This window comes from Larimichthys crocea, chromosome V (genome assembly GCF_000972845.2).
Source record: "Larimichthys crocea isolate SSNF chromosome V, L_crocea_2.0, whole genome shotgun sequence".
NCBI lineage: Eukaryota > Metazoa > Chordata > Actinopteri > Sciaenidae > Larimichthys > Larimichthys crocea.
The window spans coordinates 63726-89443 of record NC_040015.1 but is presented as its reverse complement, the minus strand read 5'-3'; the positions used below and the strand labels follow the sequence as shown (position 1 = coordinate 89443).

The following is a 25718-nucleotide window of genomic DNA, read 5'->3' as shown; positions in this document are numbered from 1 at the left end:
ACTGATTGTGTTCTGTAATTTTTTTACTTTTTGAATTGGAGTATTAAAATGATTCATGACTTTGTCAAAGGGGGAAAAAAACAACAAAATAAATAAATGTATCTCAGATCACATAGTCAACATATTTCCCATAAGCCCAGACAGAGCAGAGAGAGTGTTCCTTTAAACCAACAGACACTTGCGTTGAGGGTGACACTCTTGCTGCATTGAGACTCTCTGACTGCTCTTCAAACAGGTTGAAAAGGAAACCAAAGATCAGCTCACATCCAAAGGAGACAAAAGGCCAAAAGCAAAGAAGCAGTGACTGATGACACGAACTGACACCAGTGAAAAACTTTCACCAAAAAACAAACAAACAAAAACGACGATCGAGTAACGATGAAGATAGATGTTTAGATGTTGTGACAGTTGCACTTTTTATTATTAAGTCTTAAACCTTTCATGAAGTTCTCCTTGAAAAAGTTCTTCTGGCCTAGTCCAGGTTTACTGACCTTTACAGAGGAATTTAATGGGAAAGTGGAGCTGGTGTGATCACATGTGGGGGAGTGAAGGGTGGAGTGTGGATCGGACCTTTCTTTTGAAGAGCTCACATCCAGCTTTGGATCTGAGCAGGATCAGGAAAGTTAACCAGCCTTCTGTCCAGAACCACAGAACCAGACCAAACATGTAGCCAAATACAAAAGTTAAACTTAACACCTCATGAAGGTCAGTTTTTGGGTGGAGCTGTGGATCTTATGTATAACACACATAACATCAATAATCAAGAGAACAACGCCACCTGCTGGTCTCTCTGTGTTACTACAGCTCACATCTGCTACCACAAAGTCACCCCCTCATTATACATGAATGACAAACTGTGTGGCAGCTTCTCTGACATGCAGTTATTTCAAAGCTACACTGAAGAGACACAACAGATGACATGTTGATCTTCAGTTGACGGTGCATTCAACAACGAAAGATAATATACGTTTGGCAAACTCCACATCTAGCATGTATTGTATTTCTGATCAGCATTTAGTGTCTCTTCCTAAATCTGATCAGTTACTCACCATTCAACAAGATCTCTACCAGATGTGTGAATGTCAAACTGATAAATAAGTTAGAACACTCTAACACAGGACACAAAACTTTTGTTATCCTAACACTAATACATCCTAACAGGGATGGTGTGGCTCAGGAGACAGAGCATCCACGAATCAGAAGACTGGAGGTTCAGTCCCCGGCTGTGTCAAGATACTGAAGGTCAAATTGCCCCATGTAGTGTGATAGTCTCTGATGTCAATGCATGAATGGGTGAATATGAACTGTAGTGGTGCAAGATCCAACATGTTCTAGGTTCTTGCCTCTGGGAGGCGCCACAGAGCAACTGACTGCCAAAACAACAAGACACAAGAACAGTTTGTTTCCACAGACCAACCCTCAAAAATCTGAGATTTCCAGAGAAAAGTAGTGACAAGCACAAACTTTAAATTACTAGAAAAGGCTAAACTGTTTAACAATTAACGTGTATTCTTAGGAGATGTCTAACTTATTCATTTAAAGAAAGTCATAATTTCGTAAGAATGTCATAAAATTAGAAGAATAAAGTTAAAGTAAAAAATATTAATGTCATAAAATCATGAGATACAGTATAGTATTTTTTTTATACTTCTACTGTTGGTCATAATCACTGACAGTATAAGGAACTGACAGCATGTGTGTGATGTGTTCAGGTTTCTGAAGAGTTCAGTGAGGTGGCTCTGGCCATAACCATCTTAGCACTCGTTATGTTTCCTTCAAATTTTTTAAAAACAATTTTTTTACTCTGACATAGAAAAATTGCAACATCATTAAAAAGAACATTAAGCCAGTCATCTATCAATCATCTATTTATTTATTCATTGTGAATATTCATACAAAAGGCAGATTTTCTCAGGAAGAAGTGATGTCTGACAAACAGGAAGTGGTATCAATAAACTTTACATTCAATACAGTTAATTCCACTTAGTTCCACCCCCCCTTCATCCTCCTGGACCAATGGCAGGGAGGGAAAAACCTGTGATCCTATTGGTGCTTTCTGGATTTAATAAAACTATTTTTTTTAATATTACAAATATATAAATGCTCTACCCAGTGATAACAGTGATATGGTGTCAGGTCTACTTCAGGTCACAATAATACTTCACTGTCTTCAAAGACAGATACACACACGCACATCCATTCACATCCAAACGCACACTAAATATATAATAAATTCAGCATCAGGAACACGACTAAAAACTACAACTTTCAGGTTTCTGTTACCCCTCAGGCTCAGAGGTCGTTTCTACTCAAATGTGATCAGACAGGGGCAGAAAGAGTCGGTCGTACATCAGTCAGAACAAGAAAAACAGGCAGAAAATAACAGAAATATCAAGTGCTGTGTCGTGTTTTAGTGTTATTGCAATAGTGTACATTTCAGTCAGTCAGTCAATCAGTCAGTCATCAGGGTTCAGAAGGCCGCAGTGTCAGGCAACAAATCGCCAGACTCCCTAGTATAAAGGAAAGTCAGCATCTAATGCACTGTTGTGGTGTGAACAGGACATACAAAATGTGTGTTAGGGCGCATTCAGAAGAGATCCAGAACTGCAGTGAAAATTCATTCATTTGATTGTAGGGTCGTCTGTTTTGGCCGCAGTAGTGCAGGCTGCAGGGATGTCTGCTAAAAGAAATGCAACAACTGTGGCAGAAAAGTTGAGCTGGATCCAACTTTTGGAAAAACGCGGCCCGGTGTCTCACTGCAGCTGCCAATCAAACCTCCACTCTGATACTCTACCTGTTGTGCTCCGGCTTTGTTTATTTCATGAACCAGCTTCTAATTGAGTCTGACTCACAATTTACACTACAAAGCAGTGACACAAAGAGGTTTAATTTGGTTTGAGAGAGGAGAGTAAGCAGTAGTCAAGTGATATTGACACTGAATGAGAGTGAGCGAGCGCCGGACTGGATAAAGCCAGTTAATCAGCGATACAAAAAGTTATTTCCTGATCGTTTCACAGCGGTTACGATCAGCACAAACTGTGTTGATTCACCGCAGCACCTGATTCTGTCTGAATGCAACCTTTAGCGTGTTCTTCATAGCAATAAACGTAGTGGCTCAGTGTGGATTTCAATTTGTACTTAATTTGTGTGTGTGTGATTTTCACATTTACTCCTCACCAGGGGCCTCGATTTTGAGTTGTTTAATGATAAAAAAAAAAAAAAATTAAGAAGCTTGAGTACAAAATTAAATGTTTACATTGATTCTCGGCACTGCAAAAAAAATAAAATAATTTAAATAGTTTTTCAATCATAATGCTTGAAATGATCACAGGATAAAGTCACGAGTGAGGTCCTCTCTCTCTTCCCACCCCACCATACAACTCTTAAAAGTCAAAACAGACAAACACAAAAAAGGTCCAGAGTTTGGTCTCACTAAGATGATAAGAAAGAGATCAGTGTCAAATGAAAATCAAAATAAACATTACGGACCATTCCAGATCAGTTTGTTGACGATTTCCTCCCTTTCAGGACAGTCAAAATGTATTTATCATTACCTGTACGAACAGGTGAGTACTTTCTAGAAGATGTTGATTGTGTGCTGTGAGTATCTGAAGTACAGCAGGATCAGAGTCGATGTTAAAAAAAAAAGACACTCAAATCTGAGATTTCAGGAGAAAACTAACAAAGTTTGAATATTTCAGTTCTCCAGCAGAGATATCGTCAGTTTTAAGAGGAAATGTTTTAATGTTAGCTCAGTTTGTTAGCCGGGCTGTCTGGACTGTGAGCTCAGAGCACCGGGGGAGTGTTAGTGTTTGTACCACAGGAGTTTTGGACCACCAGGAAGAAGAGGTTTTCAGGCCCAGGTCATGGAGCCCTTGTCGTGCCAGAACAGGAGCTGGGTGAGCAGGCGCTGTAACCGGGCTTTCTAGTTTTCCTCTGATGTCCTCCAACTGCTCTGCCTTAACATTATGTGATTCACAGAGTTTCCAGACAAACAGATACAATTATATAATTGTCACTACAGTAAGTTAACCGCCAAGTTAGTTAGCTCTGGAGCTGAACAAGCGAGAAATGTAACCAGCTCAGCAGCCTCTATGGACATAATGGCGGAGGAGAAAAGACTGAAGAGGACGTTGACGGAGGAAGTTAAGAAGAGAAAAGGAGAGAGTGAGCGAGCAAGTAGCCGCCTGACAAGAGTAAATGTGGGACTGACTTTTAGTGGTTGGTGAGAGCTTGGTGAAATAAAAGGCTGAAAGACAGACGCCGAGCTGGGCTGACTGCTGTTGGACTAGTCAGTAATATTAGCTGCTGCTATGTCTGCTGTTGTTGACCTTGTCACAAAAAGTGACACTGCACTCCTACATAAACACTGGCTGTACAGTCAGGATACACTGAAGCAGTGTTTCGTGTTGTCAGAATAAACATTTCCACAGTAATATTGTGACTTTGTTGGAGTGAAACAGCTTTATTCTCAAATAAGGAAGTGAAATCACAACTTTGTTTTAATATTGGGATGTTTCCTCATAAAATTACAACTTTTTGTGACTCTCCAAACCTCGGATTGTTTTTTTTATCTGAACAGCAGCCCTGATCCTACGTTGTCATTCTCACACCGCGTTTCAGATTCCAGTTTGTTAAATCTCTAGAAATGTGAGCGCCATGGTCTACTCTATAACTGGTGTATGAATACACGTGTGTGTTTGTGAGTGTGTGTGTTTTCAGCGCAGCCAGGAGCCGGGCACCCACTGGGGTTCAGTGTCCAGCTTGTTGATGAGTCGTAGCAGCTCGGTGTAGGCTTTGTCCTGGTCCGTGTTGACGATGACAGCGTCAAACAGGTGACCGCAGCTCTGCTCCATCTCCCGGGCTTTCTCGATGATATCGCGGAGCTCCTCGGGCTGTTCACAACAGAAACACAAACATAAGTGAGGCAAACGTTTTGGAGTGATATTTATTTTTAACTGATGGTCTGACAGCAACCTTAGGGTTCTTGTTGTCTTTAGCCAACAGGGCTCGGAGTCTTTCCTGTGAAGGCGGAGCGATGAAGATGATGTAAGGCTTCAGGTCTGAACTTCTGAGCACCTTTAGAGCCTGTAAACACAAATACATCAGACCTTTCTAAACTCTGTTCTGAAGTGAAAAATACTGTCTATGTGTGTGTGTGTGTGTGTGTGTACCCACCTGTGTGTGCAGACAGAGCACACAGATCTTTCCAGTGTTGATGACTTGTCTCACCGAGTCTGTACTCGTCCCGTACAGGTTCTTCTCAAACTCACCGGACTCGATCAGCTTTCCTGGGAAAAAACACAGGGAGAATGTTATTTGTCTCATATGATTCAAGTGTTGACACGCTATCATTTTTTCACACTGGGACCAGATCCAAGATGTATCACTGTGGTCTCTTTAGCAGTTGGAGGTATGAGGAAAGACTTGCAATGTGTTGTAAATGTTTCATTTTCTCATTCCAGGCTCAGAATTATACTCCAGCCTCAGGCTAATCACATTAACACAGATAGATATCTTAGCAAGACACGCCTTTTATAACTGTGGGGTTGTTTCAGATTAATAGAACCATACATGAAATTTTTAAATATTAGATTATTTACAGTTTTTTAACCTATAACAGCTCAGTGCCACCATGCACGTCTCCTTCTGTCCGCCACGCGACTTCAGACCCCACCAGGAGCATTTCTAGTGAATGCATCCGTTGACTTGCTCAGATTCAGACAGGGTTAGCGTCAGGGTTGCACTGGGTGTTTTATTTTGAAAATCGACCAGATTCTCTGTACTATTTGTGCCTGACCTCCGGCTGCCCACAATTTGCTCTGCTGACCGCAGCACCCAAGACACGCATTGCATCTGTGCCCGGTGGAATTTAGCTATAAAGGCTCAATCCCATCAGGCGCGGCTGTGACACGTCTGGGGGAGCTGATCGTGGGCGTTCCAGGCAACACTTGTGATCAGGAGTCATAAAAAGACGTGATAAAAAGACGTGATGAATAGCGAGGTAGAGACAGGACTTATTCAGTCACACACAAGTATAACGCTCGACCTTTGTCCCACTGTCAGTGTTTACCGTCTGTATGTCTTACCTGCAGCCAGTTCTGCCTCAAAGGTCTGACGAGACACAAAGTGGTAATCTCGACCACTCAGCTCGCCTTCTCGACGGCTCCGTGTGGTGTCTACAACACACACATACACACACGCACAGGTTACTACACACAAACACACAGAAGCATGTGTTACAGCCTAAGTGTGTATGCGTAAGTGTGTATAAGTCTTACGAGGTACAGCTCCAGCGAAGCGTTCTGGTTGGTTGTTGAGCAGTCTCTGCCTCAGCTCTGCCTGCCCGCAGCTGGTTGGACCAATCAGTGCAATCGGCCGCTTTCTATTGGCGGGCTGGTGGTACAGAGCCATCTCCTCATAGGTGAGAATCTCCTCGTTATCAACATCTGGAAGGAGAGAAGCCAATGAAAAAGTTAGAATACAAACCAAAGGAAAGAGTTTGGTCTTTAGTCTTTGTCCCCTCACAGTTGCTCCTCCAACACTACACCTTCATGAGCCCTGTTACATTTGATGACAGTCACAGAGAGACAGGTCATACCATCGTTCCTGTGAGGGTTGTACAGCAGCTTCTTTCTCTTCCTCTTGTTCTTCTTCGCACACCACAGCTTCCCTGTAAACAAACACATGTCACGTTTTCACATTCACTGTGTCGGAACAAACAATCAGTTTATTTTAACATGAGAAATCTATTTTATCTTGTGTTTGGGATGTAGTTATGTGTGGTGGTGGTGGTTAAAGGGTGTGCTGCTGTAAGTTAGAATACTGGAAACAAAAGATGTTTCACATTCACCCAATCATCAGATAAAACATACGATAAGCTGTAATCAAACTAAAACCTTAAACTAGTTATTATACAACAAGTAGGTCCAACCGAGCAATCTGATTGGTCGACTAGACGTTGAATGAATGCGCTCAAATCAGCATGACGACCTAATATGGACTGAAGAGGAACATTTGGTTAGATAAAACACGTTGTTCATTTTGATTCCATCAATCTTTGTACAATATATTTGGACTTTTGGACTTTACAACACTGTGGAGTTACTGGAAATGTTTGGATCGTTGATACGGTGCTAGCTTCAAAATAGTGTTAGGAGCTACATCTGTCCTTGGAAAAAAATTTTTTAGCAGATATCTTAGTCACTACAAGACTGAACTAGCAAAGCAGTTTAGTGTATTTATGTGTGCTATTTATTCAGTTTGGGAAACTCCATGATCTTCATACTGTAAGCTTGCTGGAGTAGTAAACTGGGTTCCATTATATATAGGAGTCTACTCCTGCAACTGATTGTTTTCCAGGTATTAGTCAGATCCCGTGTATCTCCATAGAAATGGATATCAGAACAGAAACGGCGAGCAAAGAAATGTTTATTTTGAGAGCAAATTGCCCCAAAACATGAACATCTTTTGATCACTTAAGTGACGCTACTCGTGCCAATAATGACGTTAAAGCACACCCTCTCGTATAATATTGCTTAATTAACAACTCATCTCAAACCTCGCAAGCTAATGACCAAGCTGTGGGAGAGATTTGAGTATCTCTGGGCAACAGTGACCCAACATGGAGTTCATTATAGGAGATGTTGTTCCAACAAAAATATGAATACATCTCATGTGGGAACTCTACCTAAAAAATCTCTGCCCCACGCTGTCATCTTCGTCTCTCTGGGCCTTTTCTAATGCAAAGCAAGACTTTTTTTCTTGTTGTACACAAATGTATCTGATGTTCTCTGTGGGAGGGGGTGATGAGTGTCGGAGCTGTGAGTTCTGTGCTGTATATGAAACATCAGGTCAACAGGTGATAGTCTTAAAGAGGAACTCACCAGACTTCTCAGGCTCCTTGTCTTCTTCTATGGTTTGCTTCATGGCTTCTCTCTGCTGCTGGAAACTCTTCCCTGTGGAAAACAAATAGCGGCCATGTGGCGTGTTACAGAGTTTATACAGGGGCGTGTCACATTTGCCCACAAGAGTTTGACTAAGTAATCCTTAAATGCTCAGAGAAAACACTCAAAACAAAAAAGAAGACAGGCAGACTGAAGTACCTGGTACCAGTCCAGCCAGTGGTTGATTATCTTCATCTCCATCCCTGTAAGCCTGCCACCAGTTGGGGTCTGACTGGCTGATAATGTGGAGAATATCTCCTTTCTGGAAGGACAAGCCCAGCTCTCTGCACGGCACATAAGGGTCATCTGATGGGTCGTAGTCGAAATGTGCCTTCACGTGGATCTGGAGGAGGGACAGAAGTCAGATTCATTGGACGGGGAAACCTCAAACCTTCTGAACCTTTTTAATCGATTTACACTCACCACGTTCTCTTTGACAGGAGGAGGTTTGCTCTGAGTGTTGGGAATGAGCACGAAGGTCAGGATGCCGTGCATGTCCGCCTGAGAAAAAGAAAAACACTTCTTATCTACACAGAACATTTAGAAGTTATTTTTATATATCTGTATGTATATTTATGACTGAGGTAACTACATGCATGCGGACAAACTTACAAGAATATCAAAGACTTGGTTCACGTCTTTCCCTCTGATCTCGATGCCATTTATCTCTAATATTTCATCTCCTTCAGACAGAAGTCCGCTCCGCTCAGCTGCTCCACCTCGAACAATACGACTGATCACCACGCTGTCCATTTCATTACGAACAGTCGCCCCCTACAGAACGTACGGAGGAAGTGAGTAAAAGTGACTGAAGACGAGAGAGAGGGTCAAATATTGTTTACAGACACATTCATTATACTTCACGTTAAAGGGAAGCTTAAAATGCTTAAGAGAGCAAAAACAAAGAGTATAAGATTTAAAGAGAGCAAAGAATATATATTTTATTTATATATATTATATATTTTACTTTATTCATTTTAATTGCCGTACAACATTTAGCTGCAGCAGTGCAAAAAAGCCCATAACACAGCGACCTGCAGCATAGTAGTTGAGCCAGATTCAACTTTTGGAGAAACGCAACCTGACCAACCAATCAGACAATCACGCAGTCAAACTGCTTCACAGTCAGCCTGAAATGTCTCGAGAGCTATGGTCGAGTTGCCTGTTGTGCCCTGGCGTGTTTTATCTCATGTACCCAGTTACTAAAGTTTGGCTAGCCTGACAGTCATGGCGGCCGGAGCTCTCAGCTTGCTGACGTGCCGCTCTGTGATAAATTGTGAATGTTAATTATCAAATAACTTGTTAAATGAGGTACTTAATAACGACCTGGGCGTCTGGCCCAGATCTAGTTAAAATGAATGAGGTATTTCTTTTTTTGGTTTCCTCAGGACTGGTTCCTCCAGTCTGCATGTTTAGGATGTTAAGACTTTATTTTTTTATTTGGTTTGAGCAGCATCAACTCACATTCTCGCCCTTGTAGCCTGCCTCACTCATATTTTGCATTATTAATCTGAACTCCTCTAACTAAAAATAATAACTTTATCTGATTTTTTGTTGCTTTCTTAAACAAGCTGGGCCATAACAATCCATTTTGTCATCATCTCCATCCTCTTAACCAATGCAGGGTCAAAGCTGACTACCTTCACACTGCACTCCAACGAACCTATCCTGCCTGTGGGAAGAAACTGGATCAAACCCAAGCAGGCGGAGGTAAAAGAAGGGAGACCCCAGTCGTCCCTCAGTGAGTAGGTAAATAGTGTTGGTCTTACCAGTGGTATGTCTTGGGCCTTCTCTATGCGAACTATCTTGACAGTCTCTCCTCCCCACTGGGTCAGAGTTTCTCCTTGGACTGGCAGCGGCTCAGGCTGCATTTCCATCTCTGCTATGCTGTCATGGGCCAGGAGCAAAGACTGCAACACACAAACACACAACTCAGCTACAGGATTCAAGCAGAGACGGTCACTGTGAGAGTGTTTTGTTTATTTTCTAATACAGCTTTGTGCGTGTGTGTGTTTACCTGGACGTGTGTGTCAGACAACAGGCTGTGGAGTTCGAGTCCTTCTTTGTTCTGACTTGGCTGGATGAGATTCCTGACCTGAAACCATGGCAACATAAAGCATTACTGGTATCATCATGAGAAATATTACAACATTACTGTGATATATTATTAAATAGCAGTTGCAGACGTTCTTGAGTGATTATTTGTCTCATTATATTCTGCTGCAGTTTCCTGAAACCAAAATGTATTTGGTTGATAACAATAAACTTGATTTAGTTTTATTATTTGGTATCACAAATCTGCCTCAATGTGCTTTACAGTCACTAAATCCCTAGACCCTTAAAACGTTAGGGGGAAAAATGGCGGAGAACTCAAAGTTGACTCAACTCAAAGTGGAGAGAAGCTTAAAGATTGTGGTGAGGAATTTTAAATCCCAAAACTCACCCTGCCCACTGCAACTTTTCTTATTTTTATCATTTCCTTTCCACTCTGTTAACAATTACAAAGGAACATGTTCCTGGGAGTACAGTATGAACCAAAGCTTTTCTTCTTTTAAAGCCAAATGCAGGGCAGGGGGCGGGGACGCCAACATGGAGCAGAAATAATGTGCTGCTGTTTAATGAGATTCCACTGAAATTAACCATGAATGGATTGTACAGCGAGCCAACTCAGCACTGTGGTAGAGACATAATTGCAGCACTGATGGTGCTGATGTTGATTGAACTGCTTATCATCAAGCTGCTGACATCTGCTATAAAAATCTAAAAAATCTAACTTTAGTAAAGTAGAATTAGTTTGAGATGAATCTGGTACCATACATCATTTAAAAATGTCTGTCTGTACATGCACATACTGTGAGTGTTTCAGCTCTAACTGATGCTGAACAGAGCTGCTCTGTCTCACATTTCGTTATTAAAAACTCGCTGGTAAAGACTGTGACTGTGTTAGCCTTTTTTCTGGATAACCATGTGTTACCTCCATGGCCAGCTGAAGTGCCTGTTGTGTGTGTGGGTATGGAGGAGAAGGTCGGTGCATGCTGGTGGCCACGGCATTATGGATCTTCAGCGCCGACTGGAAATCAGACTAAAGCAGGGAAAAATAAAAAAAGCATGCATGTTCTGTCAGATTCAGCTCAACACGTTTCATATATATTTAAGTCCTTGTTTCACTCAAAAACTGCAGTTCTTCAAAAGCATTTCATGTTGATTTATAATTTTGTCCTTGATCCTTAAGATCATTTGTTCCTTTAATGTTTCATGTGTTTTCCTGTAAACAGCCATCAGTGTCTTACTGGTCTAACCTCTAACCAAAACCTGCAGTTCTTCAAATGTCCACTTGAGGCTGGCTCCAGAAGTGAGTCAGTCTCCATAAGTCCCCATGTTCAAATGTCCAACTTTACAGCAGAAATAAACATGTTTACAGCCTGGTACAAAAAACTGTTTTGGTCTCTGTAGATAATTTGATTTCCACTGATGATTCATGTCTTTGCTGATTTTTAGATCAGGAGACAGAAGAGGCAGCCCACCCAACATGGTGGCAGCCAAAACAGCTTTGAGCAACCCGTGGGTGACCTCACACATGCGCTATCCAGTCTTTATACCGTCAGTGGTCTGAACAGCAGTTTCATTATGCTGAATCTCAGCTGGTCAAATTTCGAGTCCGTCCCCAGCAGCTGCACACGATTACTCAGACTGTTTCAGTGCAGTCCAACACACAATTAGGTTGTTTTTGTGTTTCTGTTGTTAGTCGACAACAGCAAGTTCACAGTGATTTGATCTGAGCTCATAAATGCTACCTGTTGACCAACAGTAATCCAAGACCGAGACGTTGTCAATTCACATTGACAAAGCTGTCCAACAAAACAAACCTAAAACAGGTTCATGACGACAACTGTGATTCTTGAGACAAATACTGAAACACTATGATGGCTGATATCATGAATAATCTATTTCTACATGCACTGATGTGCCTACAACTCAGAGGGCTGTTCATGTTATAAAGAATATTTAAGGTAAATCATTTTATAGATACGCTCTATACCACTTCTAACCTCTTCTTCTTCTCTTTGTGCTGCTTATATCGACCAACAATGTTCCAGGAAAAACACTGAAATATTATTATTGGCTTTTCTCTTTTCATAAAAATATCTAGCTTAAGTATATTTAATACTCGTCCATCAGAAGCTTCAATTCCAAAAATATTTGAAATGTGTATGTATACCCTCCAGCCTTCTCTGTATGAGGTGGACCCTGTTGTAATGGATGTTCCAGCTCACGTTGTAGACACAGTTCAGTCTTTGTAAATCTTTTCTACCCTGAAGGTTTGAGAGGAATACCATAATTACATATCAAAGCTCTTTCAGTCTAATTCCCTTTATATTACCTTGTTTAGTAGTGCAAGAACCAGCTCTATGTCATTCTGACTCTGCTGGTCGGACAGGCAGCCTCGGACCTGCTTCAGTGACAGCAGCAGCTCCTCCAACTCTGCAAGAAAACAGAAATAACATATGAAAAATCTTTGACATCAACATACACAAAGAAAAAAATGGTAAAAAGGCTTAAAATGAAAGATTTACTCTCAGTTGATGGAAGAAGGCAGCCTGTTTGTCCAGGCTGCAGATTAAAGTGCATGTGAGAGACTGCATCTCATTTCCTCATCAAGACTTTTGTTCTACATTGTGTGTTCCTGTTTGTGTGTGTGTCAACATTACCGCCTAACAAAGTTTTAATTAAGTCGCCCTCAAGAGCTCCTCATGTCCTTCTCTCCCTCCCTGAGGAATTCCCTCCCTGATGGCATGCAAGTCTTCCTTACATTCCTTTCTCTCCGGGCCAGCTTTCACCCTCCCTTTCCGTTCTCCCTCTTTATTATTCCTCTTTGTTTTAAATTTAAATGATCTTTCAAGTTTTAACATCCCTCTCACTTCCACCTCTTCATGTTGAGGTCATCTGTGTGTTTGAGATTTACCCAACAGTGCGTATGTGTGTGAGCTGCTCAGCGCTGGCTGCTGTGGTGTGTACGAGTCTTGCAGGAATGTGGGGTTGTCGATGCCGATGTGGGGATGCTGGGAGAGTTTCCTGAGTCTGAGCGAGGCGTTCAGGTCCAGCTGCCGACCCTCCTCCTCCCTACGACGTCGAAGATCCTCCTGACACACACACAGACAAGTAAATGTGTCATAGATATAATTTTATTATTTGCATCATTATAGTTTTCTCTCTTCTTTGGTAAATTCTTATTTCTGGACACAGAAAAATCTGGTAAACTATAACCAAGAATATGTAATTATCAAACAGTTAAGAACAACAAAAATGATCGAATTCCTCCATGGAAATGAGTGGGCTAATCCTGTGATTGGTTGAATGATTTGTCACTTTTAGTCAGCAGTAAATTAAGTATTAGAGTATCTGCCTTTTCTTCATTGCAGGAGTCAAAGGTGACTTCAGGAAGAACACTCCCTGTATCTTTTTTGATTGATTGTTTGAACGGTGTACGGTACTTTAGTACACGTACTGTATAATCCAAGTGATCGCCACTTGACTGGTTAAAAGAAGAGAAACCTGGGAAGACTTTAAACAACTAGCAACTCATATGATCAGACTATAACCATTTCGCAACAAGATAACCAAAAAAAAACTAAAAGCAAACACCAAATCAGTCAACTTTGGGCTCCGGGTCGGGAGAAGTACGTAACGCTTTACGGCACTAAGTCACACACCACCAACTATTTGACTGATTTTGGTGAAACTGGATCATATTTTATGGAGAAAATGTTTTTTGGTTCTCCCTCTGATGTCCTCCGGCTGCTCCACCTCAACACTCACAGAGTTTCTTGATGGACAGTAGGCTTTACTTAGCACTAAAGTGAGTTTACCTCTAAGCTAGTTAGCTCAGCCTCTGCTGCCGGACTGTGAGCTCAGAGCACCAGGGGAGTGTTCATGTTTCCACCACTAACAAAGGAGCGTTGGATCACTGGTACTAGGAGTCTTTTCTGACGTCCACTCACAGGGGAGATTTACTTAGTATTATTGCTTTTCAAAGGGGATTTAGAAGGCTGCTATTGTGTTGTATTATGGGAAATGTAGGATCAAGTGGTTTTAGAGCAAATGACTGAAAGTCAGGATATCGACAGACTCTGCTGATCTGATTTCATTCTTTTCTCTAAATATGTTTAATGGTGCAATGCTGAATTAAAATAATAAAATATGAAAATTTTTGGGCAGTCATCTCTAAAAATTCATATTTTCTAAACCTATATGTTTTATATCCCAATTCCTAACCTGCAAAGTGATTTAAGTAAAGATAATAGCAAATAAATATTAACAATATTTCATACTGAAATTCAGTGCAGTAAAATAGCATAAAATGCAAACACTTAAGTACAAGCAACTCAGAGCTCTATTCATCATCTTCTTATTTTGGAAATACTTGCACAAAAATTTAATCAGCTGTGGTTCTTGTAAATGTTTTTTTTTATTTTTTATAAATAAACGTGTGTGTGTGTACCTGGTGCTGTCGTATCCTCTCCAGCTGTGCAGATCGTCGGACCGGTAGCGTTCGACTCCCCAGCTCTCCTGGACAGTCAACAGCCATTTCTCTGTGATTCTGTCCTCCCCTCAGATCTTCATCTCCTCCTCCTCCTCCTCCTCCCCCTCCTCCTCCTCCTCCACCTCCTCCCTCCCCAGCAACATGGCCGTTCAGATGGGAGGTTGTCATCCCTCACACGCACACCAAGAGTCAAAAGTGTTTGTGTGGATTCCAGGGGTGGTTAGATATGTATCTCTATATATCAGGCAAGTCTATGAGGGCAGCTCAGTAAACAGGGCGGCCATGATACTCCACCTGTGGAGAAAACAGAAAGATGAAGTCATTCGGCATGCCAGCGTTCATGCAACATGGATTAGACGGCAGCTGACTGAGACCAAGGCCCAGTGAACGGTGACTATATTTATTCACCTACGACCAACAGCCTGGTATGACTGCTCAAACATGATGATTAAAGCAAACCACACAGCTGACTGGTCTCCGTTCTCACTGAGTAACTGGTGTATCTTACTAACTGGTTATTATTTTTACAGAAAACAGAAAAGAGATGATGCAGTGTTCCCAGACCTCAAAAATGAACTTTATCGGCAAAAAGAATGATACAAAATGAAAACAAGACATAGCTGAAAGGTTAAGACTCTTCACAGAAGATTTGAGCTTGTCGTCGTAGGAAAAGCACAATGGCTCTGTTTTATTCAAGAGTTCTAGTAAGCCATGAGCCAACATAAACAACACCATGAGCCTGAAATTGATGCAGCTCAATGAAATCCAGCCATTTTCTTACACACACCTGTGCTTCTCCAACCATCGCAGGTCATAAAGGGGATTAAAGCTCCCGCTCTCAAATGAAATTCAAGTATTTCTCAATAACATTAAGTATTTCCAACTAAATAAATAAACAACAATCAGAGTTAAAGTTTTGAAACATTGTTATTGTTGTGGAGAAATAGCTGAAGTCAAAGGTCAATGGTGAGGTCAGGAAGGAAGAAAGTGTTCAGGAGCCTCTGATGTCTTAAGCTGTATTATTTATTGACGCTTGGCAAAGGAGAATTAGAGACACTCTCAAAGTTCATCAGAAGTGCCTGAGTCGGTCTCACATTCTGCCCCAGCTCGTGCTGGTGGATCGACTTTAAACCTCAAGATAACACCACAAATACTACACACCCAGAATTAACCAAAGAGAATGTCTTTACCCATGCAGGTGTTATTATCAGCATATTCTAGTCTGGAGACACAGATGTCTGTTTACGCAGATTGGACCGTCAACGTCAAGCTAGCTATTATGTCTAGGAAGGCAGCAACAGGTCTCTTTGACCCTGGCCACCACAGTGTTGAGAGAGATTGGCACCTAGTCAAAGACAAACAACTAATACTGCAGAGGACCTCAAGGCCCACACGTGACCTTGTGTAACCTAAGGATAGAAAATTCAAAAACAGTTATGATCTGATCTGCTGTACCAGGACTGTGTTGGTGTGGTTTGATCAGATTGTCAGTGGCCTGGAAACCCATCACATTTTGAGTAAAATGTAAACTTTTACAAAGTTTATAATGTTTCATTTTTTGTTGACACTGTCGGAAAGGTCATAATGCAACTATTAAGTTCATTATTAAGGTCTTAGTTTGTAGTAGTGTTAAACTGGACTTGATTATATTGAGAGATATAATATGATATAATCACATTTACATACATGAGAGGGCCAAAATATTAGAAAAATCTGTCAATATAAGTTAAATGGACGATTGACTTAAATAATTAGAATGACTGTAATATAGTAAAATTACAATAGAATAAATTGGTCGTCATCAGTATGATGAGGGCTCAGCCTACTGTACTTAGGTACTGTATATAGATCCATCTCTTTTAATTTTCATTTCAATTCAAACCTGTGAGAGGAGCACAGAAAAAAACACAGATACAAACATTTCTCATGTGAAGTAATCAAAAAATCCTAATCCACTGCTCATAGAAGAAAATGAACTTGGTCCTTTCTACTTCTACCACTCGCTTCCTTTTCAGTAGTTCAGGGACGACGTCATCACAGCCCCCCCTACACACACACACACACCCTTGTAACCATGACAACAGCTATGTCAGGAACCGGGTGGTCTCCCACACAGGGAGGGAAGGCAAGAGTGGATGGATGTGACAACATAAAGGGAGGGACAGGAGAGGGCAGGCGAGCCAGAAATGAATGGAAAGAGAGAGTGAAGGTAAAAATAAAAAGGTGAGAGATGGATGGACGCCTTATCTTTCAGTGCCACAATAACAACAGCATGTTTGATATGCTATCTCTTACCAGCAGGACTGTGTACACACACACACACACACACACACACACACACACACACACACACACACACACACACACACGTCCCATGATGCAGCAGTGAGGAATGCCAGGCAGCCCTGGGAACAAAATTCCACTGATGGGGGGAAGGGAGTGTGTGTGAATCAGCGATCAAAACACTACTACTCTTACATTTGCACTGATCAATAGGATGCTTTGAACTGTTGGGAATAACAAAGCAGTTTTATGACTGTAACAAAACTTAAAACAGTACTTAAAAGTACACCACCCTTCACACTTTTCTCTGCTGGTACTGATTACATTTTTTTTTTTTTTTTCAATTTAAAAAACTGGACTGTATTCCTCTATATCGAAGCTAACAACAGGCGGGATCTCAAATCAGATCAACATCAACCCCAGTGTTGTCTCACTATAGGGGAGGAGGTTTTCAAGCCCAGGGAGCACAGCCGGTGTCGTGCCAGAACTGGAGCTGGGCGAGCAGGAAATGAACTGGCCCAGCAGCCTCTATGGACATAATGGCAGAGGAGAAGAGACTGAAGAGGACGTTGATGGAGGAAGCTTAGAGGAGAAAAGGAGAGCGTGATCGAGCAAAAAGCCGCTGGACAAGAGTAAATGTGGGACTTACTTTTAGTGGTTGGTGAGAGCTTGGTGAAATAAAAGGCTGAAAGACAGACGCCGAGCTGGGCTGACTGCTGTTGGACTAGAAAGTAATATTAGCTGCTGCTATGTCTGCTGTTGTTGACCTTGCAAAGTTGTTGACTTGCTAGTTTTTGATCATAAGTAATGTAATCAGAACAAATACTTGTGTACAGCTGGGCATATTTACCACAGTGGTAAAAATACCAATTTCTATGTCATGTTGCATTAAGGCTAGAGTTGTCACAATACTAAAATGAGTAACCACGATACTATACCAGACAAAGTATCGCGGTTCCGGGTATTATCGCGATACTGCTGCCTTTTTTTTAAATTATTATTTTTATAAACTGCAATGTATTTGTACAAGTTAGTAAAATTAGTGTTGCCACTGACGAAGACGCCACGGCAGACTCGCTGCTCGAGCCCGGTGCTTCTGCCATGGTGAGTGTGTTGTCTCGTGTCTGGGCGAGACAGAACTTTAGCTTGTTGTTTGTTTTGAAGCGAGTTTCTATCGAAGCAGAGCTGTCTTCGCGGAGTTCGTTCTTGCCGGCAGAAACACACGAACAACCAATCACCTAACGGGCGGACCCAGCGTGCGGAAACATCATATTCCTGGACGTCACCAGTAACAGGCAAACAGCCAATCATTCAGCAGCTGTGTAGTTCGGTTGTGGTTCCACGTTGGTTTGTTTACAAAGGAGTAGCATGCAGTGAGAAGCCGGGAGGAGCGCAGAGGCGGCCGCTATGTAGCGGAGACCGGCACCGGTAGTATAGTAATCCACGGTAGTACCGTCGTGTAAAGTTTCTAGTATAGTAGCGATGGTTATGATTTGGCACCGCAGGGTACCGTGTATACCGTGGGTATCGTGCAACTCTAATTAAGGCTTCTGCAGCTTTTATAAGATTCCAGCAGTAATGACACTGCTGAAGTGTGGTCACATCATATCATATAAAACACTGCCGACTGCAGTCTGAGCAGTCTACAACAACAAACATTAAACTGCTAACACCACCATGAGGGACACAACACATAGGGGATAAAAAGGCCTTAAGGAAGAAAAACAAATGATTGAAGTCCTGTCCTAATGGATTACAAGGTACTGAAACGAAGATAAAAACAGTCTGAGCTAAGCATGTGATGATGAGCACGGCAAATGTGCCATGACCAACTAATCAGCACCTAATTCAAGTTAACTTTGAAATGTAGCTGTTTGAGTCTCTGGTGACAGGAACAAACATGATAATAGAAGCTGGGAGTGAGCAGATCCAAACTCCACAAATCCAAACTTGTGATTTGGAAATGCTTCTCTGAAATTAATTTAACTTTAATTTGAGCTAAAACGCTGTTATAATTACAGATTATAGTGAAACAATGAGTCTAAGTTCATTATTTAGAGAGATAAAGTATATTAAACACAGACGGCACATGTAGATGAAGCTGCAGCTGAATAAATGTATTTCTCCTGCTCAGAGAGAGCCTCATTAAAATACTATTGTTGTAATCATGTGGAAACAGAGCTGTGACCTACTTTGAGCAGTGATCCATACATGCTGACTGAAAGCTGTCTTCTGAAGCCTGTAAATGCAGGGGAGGGGGGTTAAAGGACGAGGAAGGCGGGGTTTGGTTTTAGACACCAGGTTTGGCTGGAAAAGCCAGTACTGTGACTGATGTTTCCAGCCCTCACACCAGTGACTTGGTTAACTCAGCCTTTATCTGAGGACCTGCTGGCCAACACACGTATAAAGAAACACAAAGAGGGTTGATCAGCTATAATCTAACGGGAGGACCCCCCCATATTAACGCACATGTATGACACACAACACCATCTGCTACACAGCTTACCCCCTGGTGTGCATGTATGTATGTGTGTCTTCACGGAGAAATAATGAAGGGCTGCAAAAGCTTGAGTGATTCACTTTTACTCTATCACACTCTCAGGCTGTTTGTATTTCACTCTTCAGCTTTCCATCTGAAGCAGTAATATATAATTAATTTGAAAACAAAACCAAGTGTACAGCTAGATAATGTATGAAACAATAGAGGGCATTTACATTTAAATGAAGGCTTTTAATTTGAAAAACAAATTGAGCACTGCCTCGCTGTAAAGCTTTTACGTTATGTTAGCAAAGAACACAGACATGCTGATTAAGTTATCCAGTGATAGGCCTATTATTTCCTGGTGGAAACTTCCATTTCCTCCTGTGGTTGTCAGGAGATTGACATGATCATGATGTGTAAACTCACTGTTTACTGTAGAGCATTATCTCCGAGTGTAATTTGTTTCTATATGCTGTGTACACGATGAAAAGCAGGAACTGTCTATTGACGGAAACAACAGATAACGATCAGTATGATGTGCAGGCATAATTCTTACGAAGCCTCGGAACAACACTGATATTCACTTGTTGGTACATGTGGCAGAAAGAGACCGACTAAAGCTTTATAATATTATTCATCGACTCAAAGTACGACTGGTCACGCTTACTCTGAAAATAAAACACAGATCAATTTTGTCCTCTAACAACGGCAATAAAGGTTATTTAAATGTTTAAAAGCTCATTTACTGTGTGTTATTTTACTATGAGCGAAGAGCAAGACAAAGAAAAGAAAAATATGGAGTCACATGGTCCATCTGTTCTGAGGAAAAGCTCAGCTTTATTTTTTATTTTTAAGATTAGCATTATAGCCCCAGCATGCTTTGAATTGTTGATTGTTTTGGCAATTAGGCAGCTGTAAAACTGTTCCATAGACCGCATAAAACATGGATGTAGTGTCCGTGAGGTCACCCACAGGTTTGTGAAGCTCTGAGAGTGGTGGGTCTGGCTGCCGCCATCTTGGCAGTCCTGTTAATCTAAAAATGGGCACAGAGGTGGACCTGAGGTGGGCTCAGCGAAGCCTGGGTGCCCAAACAAGCCATCTGTCAATCAAAGCATCCACGCTCTTAATTCTGCATATCTTTAAGTCTTAATATAATGTGAACAGGTGAGTTGTATATACATTCACCCTCAGTACAGTTGTCATGAACGGGGAAATTAACTATAGAGACCAAAACTGTTTTTTGTACCAGGCTGTAAACATGTTTATTTCTGAAGTTGAAGTTGGACATTTGAACATGGGGACTTACGGAGACTGACTCACTTCTGGAGCCAGCCTCAAGTGGACATTTGAGGAACTGCAGGTTTTGGCACTTCTGCATTGGCTTCACTTCACAGACATGGAGGTTGCCGAGCTGCATCTCAAATGACTCAAACGGTTCTCTAAAATAAAAAAGGAGCAACCGGCTCTGGGTTAAAAGTCCTTAATATGTGTAACATATGACACATACATAACACCTGCAACATTATGTCACACAAATATGTGACACAAAAGGGTGAGTCTGTGTGTGCGTGTGTGAACTTTTAATGTCACTGGGAGCAGAAGCAGAGCTGCCTCTTATCTAGTGTTTAACATCACACACACACGCACACGCACGCACACACACACACACACACACACACACATTCTTAAAAAGGGCTGTACCACCCTGTACCAGACAAAGAGAAGGGAGAGAGGGGGAAACACAGACCTAAGTTTGGTTTCTATTAAAATACTTGAAGTCACTGATGATGTACTAAGTTAGAAAACATGCAGAGAGATCTCAGAAATTATTTGTGAATGTCCTAAAAAAAAAGTTTAGACATAAATAAACTAGGCAAGGTTTCAACTATAACGTAATGCTAGAATCCGTAGGTTTAAAATAATGTTGAGTTTTTATGTGAAACAGCTGCAGAAACAAACACAGGTATCCAACCAGGGTATCTGCACATTTTTAAAATCATATTTAATGTGTTTTAAAACCTTTTTAATAAAGCTCCTTAAGGCGACACAACCATTGTTTCAGCTGAAACTGCTGCTCCTACAGCACGCTAAAAATGTAGCCACAACCAGGAAGGAGATGTCAACATATCCAGGGGGGACGACACCGACCATGGCTGACAGTATCAGTCTGATGTGGTGACACATTTTGAGTTTGACGGCAGCCTAATAGTCAGGTCAGAGATCCAGAGTGAGAGTGAGAGAGTGAGAGAGCATTCCAGAGAACAGAGGACTTCTGTATTTTGCTGGCCTGCGGCCCAACGTGCCCGTCCTCACCTCTCTGCTTCGCTAGCTTCACTGAGAGCGCACGGGTGTGTCCGTTAAAAGTCAGCCTCGACCCTGTCGCCATAGAAACGTGACCTCATACCCGGCAGTAGAGCCTATCTAAAGGTCAGCTCAGCTTTAGAGCGCTGACAGTGTGTCCACATACTGTCCGACACTGTGGACTGTGAACCGTGAACCGCAGAGCACCTGCAGCTCAGTGGCATCCGTTTGTAACAACGAACAACAACAATTTATGAGATATGACACAAGTGAAACTTTGCTCAAGTCCTAACCTGTCATCACGCAAACGCTGCACCCTTTTTTTATTAAGCGCAACACGGTCGTCATACACCAACAGGAAACAGTAACACACTACACAATACATCCATTAAAAATACACACACAGTGTGGACGTCAAACATCCGTCTATAGATCCAAACTGTCAGTGAAACTGGTGTTTCCACCAAAAACAGTTTCACAGCGACACGAGCATGCCAGACAGGTTTGACACGTGACGTGCGAGAGTCACTTTCCAGTGTCTACACGTTTTAAAACTTTTAATGAAATGTAAGAAAGGCTGAGTGCAAGACGACAGAACAATGTGATTCACTCTTCACTGGCTCAAACATCACAACAGCTTCAAAGATACGGTCAGATACAGTCTCAACAAAACTCCAATCCTCTTCACCACGTGGGAATAAAGTGGACTTGCATATCTCCACCATCTATTCCAAAATGACTCGTGTATTTAATTCAAAGACCTACTAGCTCCGCTCCTTGTGTCACTCTGATAACACAGAAACTCTCCTCTGTCTTGCATCGTAGCATTCCCCTCGTGCCACCATCGTGCATACTTGGCGACATATCCTCCTTAGCCACACTGACTACCTTTTTTCTTTTTTCTTCTTTGGATATTTTTACTTGTATTATCAATTTCAGAATTGTTTTTTATTATTAATAGTAGTACAATCATCAGAGTATATAAAATGCTACTATATTATTGTGGTTATAAAATTACAGTCTGTCACTCTGACAAATATTATTATATTGATTATGTACACAAACCACATCTTGCTTGTCAGGAAGCTGATGTTTATTATTGTTAAATTATTATCACCACCACTGTTACTAAAATGATTTGGTGTATTATAATGATAAGTATTATTATTATTATTACTGCTTTCATTACATATTATAGAGCAGTATTACTGCACATCCTCAGAATGATAATTATAGACCACTGCCATCATTGTTATCGTCATTGTTATTTATATACATATTACGGGGGGGGATAAGGACGCTGTTATTAACACTATTTATATACATTAGGTATTAATAATTCATATCAAACTCATTTACTTACTTCATATAATAAATACAATATAACCTTTCAACCAATTTTAGACTGAATGAAACTAATTAAAGTTGCATTTAAAATTAAACTTGCATTTATTTTTGCTTTGTTCCCGCTGCCTTTCATCAGAAGTGTGTTCTCTAAATCTAAATAATCCATTCAGGTGTCAGATCGCACACTTCAGCTGTGATGTCGCAGTCCTTTGGATCATTACTGAATCCTCTCAGCACGTAGTATCTATGCTGACCCGCAGAACTCTGAGACGTGAAGCTTTCACTCCAACATTCCTGCTGTTATCTTCATCGAACAGGACAGGACTGCCGAGCATATCAGCCTGTGACGCCGAGATAAACTAAAGTTTACTCTGCAAAATTCTTCTTGGCTGAACAGACTCCAACTGTGTTTGTTTAAGCACATGAGTGTGAAGCAGCTTAAACCTTGACACTCTGTCAGACTGTCAAATTTGCGCTGCTGTCAGCCTCAGGCTGTCACACACGCGGAAAAATTGTGACTGATCATATTAGGTAACATGTTTGCCTTTTCCCCCCACCTGTCCAACATATCCTCCTTGTTTGCATCCCAGCCAGAACTCAACATAAGCTGTCCACGCCGGCTCTGTGATACCAGCAAGTGTTGGTGCTGATCCACAAGCTCGACTTATCTGCTTGAAACCAGATGAAAACACAAAGACTGTGATAAGTCACACAGCACACTCTTGCCATTAATACCGCTCCCAGTGTAATCTTATGTTGGCACAGGCTCAGGGCAGCTCTCTCATTTCTCTAACAGAGATAAGAAGTTGCTCAATTTGAAAGCATACTTCAGCCATATGTTAGCTCACATTCAAACTGCATTCAACATATGATCTTATGTCAGATCTGAGCCATCTGCTCTGATAACCACAGCCCACCTTACGTTTTAATAATAATAATAATTGAATAAAGTGGACTTCACGGTCTGATAGTGTTGACACTGACTTCACACAGCAGGCAGGAGCTAGCTGTCAATACCAAAACCAGCGTCCTTGCGTAATATCATGTTGTCTAAAAGTATTTTTAAAACACTGTGACATTAGCCAGACGCTGTAAAACCTAACAAACACACAGAGTCAGTATTTAATGTGTTATAACATGACACGGTGTTAGCGTTAGCTTCGAGAAATGACTGTTTTGGTTTAGCCAGTTTCACTGATAAACTCACCCATAATGAGCTGAGCTATGAGCTGAGCTATGAGCTAATTATCTTCATTTTCAGTCGGCGTGTACTTTAGTGTGAGTTAAGCGAGCAGCCGCCCTCATAAAAACATACTTTGTGTAGAAAGCGTGGGTTAATTTTTTACTTAAAACGTATTATCGAGCTCATGTTAGCAGCTAGCTCGCTAGCTCGCTTTCTTCCTGCAGCACCTGTTGATAACAAAGCCGCCTCACAGCAGCTCCAACACGGCCAGTACTCACCGTGTACGAGCCCTCCACCCGCTCCTCCAGCTGCTACTCCACCTGCGGACTCCTAATGAAGTGCTAGCTCTAGTCCAGGCAGTCGTAGTTTGGCCTTTAGTTTTCTAATTCACAGTTTCAGTCTCACAGACTTGTTGCTCGGTAGTCGGAGGCAGCAGCAGCGCAGACCTCTCCCTCTCCTCCTCCTCTCAGACTGTCATTTCCAGCTCCAGACAGCGGGAGGAGTCAACACGCCTACCAACGAGATAAAACAATGACGCTGATTGGACGCAGCCACGAAAGGAATCTCGTCTGAACCAATCAAACACGTTGCTGCATCGGTGGAATGTAGCACGCTGGGAATAATACTGTTGATAGAATACTGTAGTATCAAATAATTAATGATTCACCTCAAACACGAGCTGAAGTGATCAAAACACATCAGAAATGTGTGACTAATGTAATCTGTATGTCATTTTGGGTTGAAGCTAACACTTTGATTTAAATTTAAAAGTTGTATTGCATTCTTTGAACATTTAAAGTGACACTATTCTCTGTTTGCAAATAAACTCTTTACTGTAGTCTACACGCCATGCAGTAACCTCTGTGGCTGTGAAGTGAAGCCAACACATTGTGCCAAAAACTGCAGTTCCTCAAACGTCCACTTGAGGCTGGCTCCAGAAGTGAGTCAGTCTCCAACGGCAACGGCTGTCCAGTTAACATCTTCCATGCCTTAATGTGGTAAGCATTCCTCGTGACCTTGCTGGTATGAGTCATCCAGTGCTGAAGCACCTCCCTCTGGCGGTCAAGAAGAATTAAACAGAACGAGAGTTACGAATGTAACTATGGTTGTATGAGGTCTGGACGACCGCCAGAGCTGTTTTCTCACTCGGAATCTCGGCGAGAAGATTCTGTAGGAATGGATTGCGTGATGACGTGGGGGTTTTATACTGGGGTGTGCGCCCTACGTCATCGCATGGTCAGAGGTGGCTTGGTATAATAACTCAACCTGCACATATGCAAGATGGAGATATCCAGTGTTGAAGCTCCGCCCTCTGGCGGTCATCCAGAATTCATAGAACCGTAGTTACATTCGTAACTCTCTGTTTACTTGATGCCACGTGTCCTCCTAGCAGCAACCTCTGTGACCAAACGTCCACTTGAGGCTGGCTCCAGAAGTGAGTCAGTCTCCATAAGTCCCCATGTTCAAATGTCCAACTTCACAGCAGAAATAAACATGTTTACAGCCTGGTACAAAAAACAGTTTTGGTCTCTATAGCCAATTCCCCGTTCATGACAACTGTACTGAGGGTGAATTTATATACAACTCACCTGTTCACATTATATTAAGACTTAAATTTATGCAGAATTAACAGTG

At 41.7% G+C, this 25718-nt stretch overlaps 1 protein-coding gene across 1 annotated transcript; it reads right to left on the bottom strand.

Annotated features, from left to right (window-relative positions):
- Positions 1-4484: 4484 nt before the first annotated feature.
- On the bottom strand, positions 4485-24578 carry LOC104930361 (MAGUK p55 subfamily member 5-A). Its single transcript, XM_027278726.1, has 17 exons — positions 24362-24578; positions 14446-14781; positions 12910-13087; positions 12328-12428; positions 10921-11028; positions 9964-10041; positions 9716-9856; positions 8559-8720; positions 8370-8447; positions 8106-8289; positions 7887-7958; positions 6602-6673; positions 6282-6449; positions 6090-6179; positions 5179-5291; positions 4978-5088; positions 4485-4895 (listed from the first exon to the last, which is right to left on the bottom strand). The coding sequence occupies exons 2-17, from the start codon at positions 14653-14655 to the stop codon at positions 4719-4721; spliced, it is 2043 nt and encodes a 680-aa protein (XP_027134527.1). The 5' UTR covers positions 14656-14781; positions 24362-24578; the 3' UTR covers positions 4485-4718.
- Between the last annotated feature and the right edge of the window lie 1140 nt (positions 24579-25718).